The sequence below is a fragment of the Salmo trutta genome, chromosome 2 (assembly GCF_901001165.1).
Source record: "Salmo trutta chromosome 2, fSalTru1.1, whole genome shotgun sequence".
In the NCBI taxonomy this organism is placed as follows: Eukaryota; Metazoa; Chordata; class Actinopteri; order Salmoniformes; family Salmonidae; genus Salmo; species Salmo trutta.
In genome coordinates, this window is record NC_042958.1 from 44,868,609 (window position 1) to 44,880,075 (window position 11,467).

The window sequence follows — 11,467 nt, forward strand, 5'->3', positions numbered from 1 at the left end:
TTACAAACTGAAGGAAACTAACACTACAGTAACAGTTATAAATGTAGGTTACAAACTGAAGGAAACTAACACTACAGTTATAAATGTAGGATACAAACTGAAGGAAAATAACACTACAGTTATAAATGTAGGTTACAAACTGAATGAAACTAACACTACAGTTATAAATGTAGGTTACAAACTGAAGGAAACTAACACTACAGTTATAAATGTAGGATACAAACTGAAGGAAACTAACACTACAGTTATAAATGTAGGATACAAACTGAAGGAAACTAACACTACAGTTATAAATGTAGGATACAAACTGAAGGAAAATAACACTACAGTGACAGTTATAAATGTAGGTTACAAACTGAAGGAAACTAACACTACAGTTATAAATGTCGGTTACAAACTGAAGGAAACTAACACTACAGTTATAAATGTAGGATACAACTGAAGGAAACTAACACTACAGTTATAAATGTAGGTTACAAACTGAATGAAACTAACACTACAGTTATAAATGTAGGTTACAAACTGAACGAAACTAACACTACAGTTATAAATGTAGGATACAAACTGAAGGAAACTAACACTACAGTTATAAATGTAGGATACAAACTGAAGGAAACTAACACTACAGTTATAAATGTAGGATACAAACTGAAGGAAACTAACACTACAGTTATAAATGTAGGTTACAAACTGAAGGAAACTAACACTACAGTAACAGTTATAAATGTAGGTTACAAACTGAAGGAAACTAACACTACAGTTATAAATGTAGGTTACAAACTGAAGGAAACTAACACTACAGTTATAAATGTAGGATACAAACTGAAGGAAACTAACACTACAGTTATAAATGTAGGATACAAACTGAAGGAAACTACAGTAACAGTTATAAATGTAGGATACAAACTGAAGGAAACTAACACTACAGTTATAAATGTAGAATACAAACTGAAGGAAACTAACACTACAGTTATAAATGTAGGATGCAAACTGAAGGAAACTAACACTACAGTTATAAATGTAGGATACAAACTGAATGAAACTAACACTACAGTTATAAATGTAGGATACAAACTGAAGGAAAATAACAATACAGTTATAAATGTAGGATACAAACTGAAGGAAACTAACACTACAGTAACAGTTATAAATGTAGGTTACAAACTGAAGGAAACTAACACTACAGTTATAAATGTAGGATACAAACTGAAGGAAACTAACACTACAGTTATAAATGTAGGTTACAAACTGAAGGAAACTAACACTACAGTTATAAATGTAGGTTACAAACTGAAGGAAACTAACACTACAGTTACAGTTATAAATGTAGGATACAAACTGAAGGAAACTAACACTACAGTTATAAATGTAGGATACAAACTGAAGGAAAATAACACTACAGTTATAAATGTAGGTTACAAACTGAAGGAAACTAACACTACAGTTATAAATGTAGGTTACAAACTGAAGGAAACTAACACTACAGTTACAGTTATAAATGTAGGATACAATCTGAAGGAAACTAACACTACAGTTATAAATGTAGGTTACAAACTGAAGGAAACTAACACTACAGTTATAAATGTAGGTTACAAACTGAAGGAAACTAACACTACAGTAACAGTTATAAATGTAGGATACAAACTGAAGGAAACTAACACTACAGTAACAGTTATAAATGTAGGATACAAACTGAAGGAAACTAACACTACAGTTATAAATGTAGGATACAAACTGAAGGAAAATAACACTACAGTTATAAATGTAGGTTACAAACTGAAGGAAACTAACACTACAGTTATAAATGTAGGTTACAAACTGAAGGAAACTAACACTACAGTTACAGTTATAAATGTAGGATACAAACTGAAGGAAACTAACACTACAGTTATAAATGTAGGTTACAAACTGAAGGAAACTACAGTAACAGTTATAAATGTAGAATACAAACTGAAGGAAACTAACACTACAGTTATAAATGTAGGATGCAAACTGAAGGAAACTAACACTACAGTTATCAATGAAGGATACAAACTGAAGGAAACTAACACTACAGTTATAAATGTAAGTTACAAACTGAAGGAAACTAACACTACAGTTATAAATGTAGGATACAAACTGAAGGAAACTAACACTACAGTTATAAATGTAGGTTACAAACTGAAGGAAACTAACACTACAGTAACAGTTATAAATGTAGGATACAAACTGAAGGAAACTAACACTACAGTTATAAATGTAGGTTACAAACTGAAGGAAACTAACACTACAGTAACAGTTATAAATGTAGGTTACAAACTGAAGGAAAATAACACTACAGTTATAAATGTAGGATACAAACTGAAGGAAACTAACACTACAGTTATAAATGTAGGATACAAACTGAAGGAAACTAACAAACTGACAGTTATAAATGTATGTGGTTATTTCTGACAGTGGCTCTCCATAGTGGCTAGTATTTAACAAGATACACATTTTAAAATAAAAATTGAGAAAAGTGCGGGTATTTTAAACCACATACATCAACTAGGCAGGCTCAGTCCTACAGAAGCCTGTAGCTTTCCTCCACACCAATTATTAGGGTACACAATAGAAATTCTGTCATGTTGATATGATTTTTAGTTTGCATCCATATGGCTGGTTTCACATTTGTCTCCAGGGATTATAAGAAGAAAAAATCTTCTAAAACAATTGCCATGTCTATTTACAATCTCCTTATCCAAACAGATTTCTCATTTACCTAGCTCTTATCAATAGCTCTTATCAATAACTCTTATCCGTGTAGAAATGGCAGTGCATGGAGAATGCTGTACAGGCTTTTTCCACTTGGAAACGGCAGGTTCGCTCGACATTATTAATGGTTTGGCGCATAAAAGGCGGTAGAATTATGAGGGAATTAAAAGGTCAGAATAAGGCGTATCTGCGGACAACCACCCGCCACACCTTCACCTCTTTGATCTCTACCCCGAATGAATAGCTGGTGAATAGCATGTTATTCTCATGATTAAGTTCAAGTTCAGAATACGTATAGAGAGTAAAGTACATAAAAAGGAAATTACGTTCCATTTAACTCAGGTTGGAAGTTCCTAGGCGAATGTTATTTCATAAAATTAAACTCTATTAAAAATATACATTACGTATATCACAAGGCCTTACTTTGATGGCCTAGTTTGATACTAACTCAGTTAGGAAACTCCTGGTTTACAGGACAAATCAGGCCTGCAAGTCACGTTATTCTGGCTTGCAAAGTGATGTGTAATTTCTACTGGAATCCCATAGGAATCCATTCTGAATGACTGTCAGGATAATGGAAATTGATAAAGGAGACTACCTAAACCATTTAAACTGCAGCAACCAGTAACGGAAACTAAATGATTTGATTGGTGTAGAAAAATGTATGTTATTTATCTTTATATAGCATAAGATTAATTAATCAATCAATGTACATGCAAAAATACAGATATTGAAAACAATCCAGAAAAATCTACCTGCAGTAGATAATTCTGAGAAATTCACTCTTAGAAAAAAAGGTGTTATCTAGAACCTAAAAATGATTCTTTGGCTGTCCCCATAAGAGAACACGTTTAGGTTCCAGGTAGAACCCTTTTGGTTCCAAGTAGAACCATTTTGGGTTCCATGTAGAACCCTTTCCACAAGAGGCTTCTACGTGGAACCCAAAAGGGTTCTACATGGAACCCAAAAGGGTGTTACTTGGAACCAAAAAGGGTTCTCCCATGAGGACAGCCAAATAACCCCTTTGGAACCCTTTTTTTGTAAGAGTGCGGGACATGAGGCAGATTCTATGGCTCGTTACCCGAGCCATAGGCCTCCAGTGGAGAAGTCAACCTAGCCGCTACCAGAGCCATAGGCCTCTAGTGGAGAAGCTAACCTAGACGCTACCAGAGCCATAGGCCTCTAGTGGAGAAGCTAACCTAGACGCTACCAGAGCCATAGGCCTCCAGTGGAGAAGCTAACCTAGCTGCTACCAGAGCCATAGGCCTCTAGTGGAGAAGCTAACCTAGACGCTACCAGAGCCATAGGCCTCTAGTGGAGAAGCTAACCTAGCTGCTACCAGAGCCATAGGCCTCCAGTGGAGAAGCTAACCTCTAACCAGTAACCGTTAATCTCCTGGTCCGTGCAGGCAGGATGAGGTATTAGCTCCTTGCTAGCAGAAGAAGACAGGATTAAGATCAGAGGGGTTTAGCAGCAAACAACCTGCTTTTCATTGTGTGATCACATCGCTCCAGGGAACAACCAGCAAGTTAAAAAAACAACGTATTTTCATTGTGCAATCTCATCGTTCCAAGGAAGGACCACGAAGCAAACAACCTGGTTTTCATTGTGTGATCACAACGCTCCAGGGAACAACCAGCAAGTAAAAAAAACCTACGCATTTTCATTGTGCAATCTCATTGTTCCAGGGAAGGACCACGAAGCAAACAACCTGGTTTTCATTGTGTGATCACAACGCTCCAGGGAAGGAGACCACGAAGAAAGGACCACCATCATCACCAACAACATGAGAGTTTTCCAGAGCGGTATTCTACTCCTCGTCTCCCTACTCTTTCTCATTAACTACGGTAAGGACTATCTTGGTTCTCTGGTTCTGGCTTCAATACTGGACATTTTGGGATAATGTATTCAATCTTGATCTCTATACCTCTCTTGTCTCCTCTTTCCCCTCTTCTTTTGCTTTTTTATCTTCTATCTATCCATCTAGCTTTTCTTTTTCATTCTTAATCCATCCTTATTATTTATGACATTTCACTCTTCCTCTTTCTCAACCTTATTGTTCCCTTGCTTCCTCTTCCTCTTTTCTGAATCTTATTGTCCCTTGCTTCATCTTCCTCTTTTCTGAATCTTATTGTTCCCTTGCTTCCTCTTCCTCTTTTCTGAATCTTATTGTCCCTTGCTTCATCTTCCTCTTTTCTGAATCTTATTGTCCCTTGCTTCATCTTCCTCTTTTCTGAATCTTATTGTGCCCTTGCTTCCTCTTCCTCCTTTCTCAACCGTATTGTTCACTTGTTTCCTCTATCTCCTTTCTCAACCTTATTGTTCCCTTGCTTCCTCTTCCTCTTTTCTGAATCTTATTGTTTCCTTGCCTCCTCTTCCTCTTTTCTGAATCTTATTGTGCCCTTGCTTCCTCTTCCTCCTTTCTCAACCGTATTGTTCACTTGTTTCCTCTATCTCCTTTCTCAACCTTATTGTTCCCTTGCTTCCTCTTCCTCCTTTCTCAACCGTATTGTTCACTTGTTTCCTCTATCTCCTTTCTCAACCTTATTGTTTTCCCTTGCTTCCTCTTCCTCTTTTCTGAATCTTATTGTTCCCTTGCTTCCTCTTCCTCTTTTCTGAATCTTATTGTTCCCTTGCTTCCTCTTCCTCTTTTCTGAATCTTATTGTTTCCTTGCTTCCTCTTCCTCTTTTCTGAATCTTATTGTGCCCTTGCTTCCTCTTCCTCTTTTCTGAATCTTATTGTTCCCTTGCTTCCTCTTCCTCTTTTCTGAATCTTATTGTTCCCTTGCTTTCTCTTCTGTCTTCTGTTTCTTCTCTTTTCTTCTTCCTCTTCTTCTTCTTCTTCCAGACTGTATCTCCCCCTCTCGCTCCTGGCCCTCTCTCTTGCATAACCTCTTCCAACTTCCAGAAACTCTTGCTTCTGACTTGTTCTCTTGCCTTTTACTCCTTTCCAGCTTGATCTATTCCACCACTGTTGTCCTTTTCAATCAAACTCTTTTAATTCATCTTCATACTCTTCTAGCACCTCGTTAATGGATTAATTGGGATTGAGGTAATGGATTAATTGGTATTCGAATGTGTATGTGTAGGTTTTAGTTTCTTTAATCCTCTGAAAGCATGCAGTTTTCCATGACCATGACAAACACTGTACCATTGTTTTAGGTTGAATCTTTGTTCTGTTCAATGGCTGTTATGTATACAAGGTAAGAAACAGAGACTGAGTGTACAAAACATTAGGAACACCTGCTCTTTCCATGACATAGACTGACCAGGTGAATCCAGTTGAAAGCTATGATCCCCTATTGATGTCACCTGTTAAATCCACTTCAATCAGTGTAGATGATGGGAAGGAGACAGGATAAAGAAGGATTTTTAAGCCTTGAGACAATTGAGACATGGATTGTGTATGTTTGTCATTCAGAGGGTGAATGGATAACGCAAAAGATGTAAGTGCCTTTGAACGGAGTATGGTGGTAGGTGCCAGTCACACCAGTTTGAGTGAGATAAGAACTGCAACGCTGCTGGGTTTTTCATGCACAACATTTTCCCGTGTGTATCAAGAATGGTCCACCACCCAAAGGACATCAAGCCAACTTTATTTATTTTTTAAATTTATTTTCTTTCACCTTTATTTAACCAGGTAGGCAAGTTGAGAACAAGTTCTCATTTACAATTGCGACCTGGACAAGATAAAGCAAGCAGTTTGACACATACAACAACACAGAGTTACACATGGAGTTAAACAAACATACAGTCAATAATATAGTAGAAAAATAAGTCTATATACAATGTGAGCAAATGAGGTGAGATAAGGGAGGTAAAGGCAAAAAAGGCCATGGTGGCGAAGTAAAACACTGGAATGGTAGATTTGCAGTGGAAGAAAGTGCAAAGTAGAAATAGAAATAATGGGGTGGAAAGGAGCAAAAATAAATCAATCAATACAGTAAGGGAAGAGGGAGTTGTTCGGGCTAAATTATAGATGGGCTATGTACAGGTGCAGTAATCTGTGAGCTGCTCTGACAGCTGGTGCTTAAAGCTAGTGAGGGAGATAAGTGTTTCCAGTTTTAGAGATTTTTGTAGTTCGTTCCAGTCATTGGCAGCAGAGAACTGGAAGGAGAGGCGGCCGAAGGAGGAATTGGCTTTGGGGGTGACCAGAGAGATATAACTGCTGGAGAGCGTGCTACAGGTGGGTGCTGCTATGGTGACCAGCGAGCTGAGATAAGGGGGAATTGTACCTAGCAGGGTCTTGTAGATGACCTGGAGCCAGTGGGATTGGCGATGAGTATGAATCGAGGGCCAGCCAACGAGAGCGTACAGATCGCAGTGGTGGGTAGTATATGGGGCTTTGGTGACAAAACGGATGGCACTGTGATAGACTGCATCCAATTTGTTGAGTAGAGTGTTTGAGGCTATTTTGTAAATGACATTGCCGAAGTCGAGGATCGGTAGGATGGTCAGTTTTACGAGGGTATGTTTGGCAGCATGAGTGAAAGATGCTTTGTTGCGAAATAGGAAGCCAATTCTAGATTTAACTTTGGATTGGAGATGTTTGATGTGAGTCTGGAAGGAGAGTTTACAGTCTAACCAGACACCTAGGTATTTGTAGTTGTCCACATATTCTAAGTCAGAACCGTCCAGAGTAGTGATGCTGGATGGGGGCAGGTGCAGGCAGCGATCGGTTGAAGAGCATGCATTTAGTTTTACTTGTATTTAAGAGCAGTTGGAGGCCACGGAAGGAGAGTTGTATGGCATTGAAGCTCGTCTGGAGGGTAGTTAACACAGTGTCCAAAGAAGGGCCAGAAGTATACAGAATGGTGTCGTCTGCATAGAGGTGGATCAGAGACTCACTAGCAGTAAGAGTGACATCATTGATGTATACAGAGAAAAAGTCGGCCCAAGAATTGAACCCTGTGGCACCCCCATAGAGACGGCTAGAGGCCCGGACAACAGGCCCTCCGATTTGACACACTGAACTCTATCAAAGAAGTAGTTGGTGAACCAGGCGAGGCAATCATTTGAGAAACCAAGGCTGTTGAGTCTGCCGATGAGGATGTGGTGATTGACAGAGTTGAAAGCCTTGGCCAGGTCAATGAATATGGCTGCACAGTATTGTTTCTTATCTATGGCGGTTAAGATATCGTTTAGGACCTTGAGCGTGGCTGAGGTGCACCCAAGACCAGCTCTGAAACCAGATTGCATAGTGGAGAAGGTGCTGTGGGATTCGAAATGGTCGGTAATCTGTTTGTTGACTTGGCTATCGAAGACTTTAGAGAGGCAGGGTAGGATAGATATAGGTCTGTAGTAGTTTGGGTCAAGAGTGTCCCCCCCTTTGAAGAGGGGGATGACCGCAGCTGCTTTCCAATCTTTGGGAATCTCAGATGACACGAAAGAGAGGTTGAACAGGCTAGTAATAGGGGTTGCAACAATTTCGGCAGATCATTTTAGAAAGAGAGGGTCCAGATTGTCTGGCCTGGCTGATTTGTAGGGGTCCAGAGGAGCGGGAGCAGACGTGACGCTGCCAGGCTGACTACTGGTCTGGGGTTCGGTAACTATAGGTGGAACTCCTGTAGTCCACTCCGAGAAACAAGGCACTGAGGCCACACGTGCCTGGGTGGTGTGTGATACGAAAGGCCTCACTGACCTGGTAAGCTACATTGGCTAGCTAGTTACATTCTTGACGTCTGGTGTTGTTTTGTTTAAAAGAACGAAAGGAAACAGAGTTAAGTCTGACGTTTACTTTGAAGAAAATCTCTGAAAAAACAGAAATACAACAATGATATCACCTTTCTGACAGTAACATGTAACGCCAGACTGTCAGAATGAACACGTCACAACATGTATCATCAATTTAAACAGGGTGTTTACTCCTCTGCTGGTTGGACAGCTGACATGGTGTTATGTCTTTACTGTAGTCTGTAACAGGGGTGGTCCAGTCTGTACAGTCTGTAACAGGGTGGTCCAGTCTGTACTGTCTGTAACAGGGGTGGTCCAGTCTGTACTGTATATAACAGGGGTGGTTCAGTCTGTAACAGAGGTGGTTCAGTCTTTACTGTCTGTAACAGGGGTGGTCCAGTCTGTATTGTACTGTCTGTAACAGGGGCGCTCCAGTCTGTACTGTACTGTCTGTAACAGGGGTGGTCCAGTCTGTTCTGTCTGTAACAGGGGTGGTCCAATCTGTACTGTCTATAACAGGGGTGGTTCAGTCTGTACTGTCTGTAACAGGGGTGGTCCAATCTGTACTGTACTGTCTGTAACAGGGGTGTTCCAGTCTTTACTGTCTGTAACAGGGGTGATCCAATCTGTACTGTACTGTCTGTAACAGGGGTGGTCCAGTCTGTGCTGTACTGTCTGTAACAGGGGTGCTCCAGTATGTACTGTCTGTAACAGGGGTAGTCCAGTCTTTACTGTACTGTCTGTAATAGGGGTGGTCCAGTCTTTACTGTCTGTAACAGGGGTGGTCCAGTCTTTACTGTGCTGTCTGTAACAGCGGTGGTCCAGTCTTTACTGTACTGTCTGTAACAGGGGTGGTCCAGTCTTTACTGTAATGTCTGTAACAGGGGTGGTCCAGTCTGTACTGTACTGTCTGAAACAGGAGTGGTACAGTCTTTACTGTCTGTAACAGGGGTGGTCCAGTCTCTACTGTGCTGTCTGTAGCAGGAGTGATCCAGTCTACTGTACTGTCTGCAACAGGGTTGAACCAGTCTTTACTGTCTGTAACAAGGGTGGTCCAGTCTCTACTGTACAGGCTGTAACAGGAATGATCCAGTCTTTACTGTACTCTCTGTAACAGGAGTGGTTCAGTCTTTACTGTCTGTAAGAGGGGTGGTCCAGTCTTTACTGTACTGTCTGTAACAGGGGTGGTCCAATCTGTACTGTACTGTCTGTAATAGGTGTGATCATGTTTGTACTGTCTAACAGGGGTGGCCCAGTCTTTACTGTACTGTCTGTAACAGGGGTGGTCCAGTCTTTACTGTACTGTCTGTAACAGGGGTGTTACAGTCTGTACTGTCTGTAACAGGGGTGATCCAGTCTGTACTGTTCTGTCTGTAACAGGGATGGTCCAGTCTTTACTGTCTGTAACAGAGGTGATCCAGTCTCTACTGTACTGTCTGTAATAGGTGTGATCGTGTTTGTACTGTCTAACAGGGGTGGTCCAGTCTGTACTGTCTGTAACAGGAATGGTCCAGTCTTTACAGTCTGTAACAGGGGTGGTCCAGTCTGTGCTGTCTGTAACAGGGGTGGTATGGTCTCTACTGTCTGTAACAGGGGTGGTACAGTCTGTACTGTCTGTAACAGGAATGATCCAGTCTTTACTGTCTGTAACAGGGGTGGTCCAGTCTCTACTGTCTGTAACAGGGGTGGTACAGTCTGTACTGTCTGTAACAGGGGTGGTCCAGTCTTTACTGTCTGTAACAGGAATGTTCCAGTCTTTACTGTCTGTAACAGGGGTGATCCAGTCTGTACTGTCTGAAACAGGGGTATTTCAGTCTTTACTGTCTGTAACAGGAATGTTCCAGTCTTTACTGTCTGTAACAGGGGTGATCCAGTCTGTACTGTCTGAAACAGGGGTGGTACAGTCTGCACTGTCTGTAACAGGGGCGGTCCAGTCTTTACTGTCTGTAATAGGAATGGTCCAGTTTTTACTGTCTGTGACAGGAATGGTCCAGTCTCTACTCTACTGTCTGTAACAGGAATGGACCAGTCTCTACTGTACAGGAGTGATCCAGTCTCTACTGTCTGTAACAGGGGTGGTCTAGTCTGTACTGTCTATAACAGGGGTGGTCCAGTCTGTACTGTCTGTAACAGGGTGGTCCAATCTGTACTGTCTGTAACAGGAATGGTCCAGTGTTTACTGTCTGTAACAGGGGTGGTCCAGTCTCTACTGTACTGTCTGTAACAGGGGTGGTCCAGTCTCTACTGCACTGTCTGTAACAGGAATGGTCCAGTCTTTACTGTACAGGAGTGATCCAGTCTCTACTGTCTGTAACAGGGGTGGTCTAGTCTGTACTGTCTATAACAGGGGTGGTCCAGTCTGTACTGTCTGTAACAAGGGTGGTCCAGTCTGTACTGTCTGTAACAGGGTGGTCCAATCTGTACTGTCTGTAACAGGAATGGTCCAGTGTTTACTGTCTGTAACAGGGGTGGTCCAGTCTCTACTGTACTGTCTGTAACAGGGGTGGTCCAGTCTCTACTGTACTGTCTGTAACAGGGAGTGATCCAGTCTGTACTTTACTGTCTGTAACAGAGGGGGTCCAGTCTCTACTGTACTGTCTGAAACAGGGGTGGTCCAGTCTCTACTGTACTGTCTGTAACAGGGGTGGTCCAGTCTCTACTGTACTGTCTGTAACAGGAATAGTCCAGTCTTTACTGTCTGTAACAGGGGTTCGAGTCTCTACTGTACTGTCTGTAACAGGGGTGGTCCAGTCTCTACTGTACTGTCTGTAACAAGGGTGGTCCAGTCTCTACTGTACTGTCTGTAACAGGGGTGGTCCAGTCTCTACTGTACTGTCTGCAACAGGGGTGGTCCAGTCTCTACTGTACTGTCTGTAACAGGGGTGGTCCAGTCTCTACTGTACTGTCTGCAACAGGGGTGGTCCAGTGAACAACACGTTTGTGTTGTTGTCTTCAGATCACTGTTAGATGCCTCACTCTGACCTGGTTTAGTCATCCCTGGCTGTTGACTGTACCTGCATGCTGCTTAGTTAACGTCCCAGCAGTCAAAACGAGTTGCAGT

At 41.4% G+C, this 11,467-nt stretch overlaps 1 protein-coding gene across 3 annotated transcripts in view; it reads left to right on the plus strand.

Moving 5' to 3' along the window:
• Positions 1-4,198: 4,198 nt before the first annotated feature.
• Positions 4,199-11,467, plus strand: part of ly6pge (lymphocyte antigen 6 family member pge) — a 13,518-nt gene continuing 6,249 nt past the window's right edge. For 2 of the 3 annotated variants that reach the window (XM_029690334.1, XM_029690350.1), the window contains exon 1: positions 4,199-4,580. In XM_029690334.1, coding sequence (XP_029546194.1) covers positions 4,520-4,580 — 61 coding nt within the window. In that variant the 5' untranslated portion in view covers positions 4,199-4,519. The remainder of the gene's footprint in view (positions 4,581-11,467) is intronic. The other variant, XM_029690342.1, reaches the window with a different exon arrangement.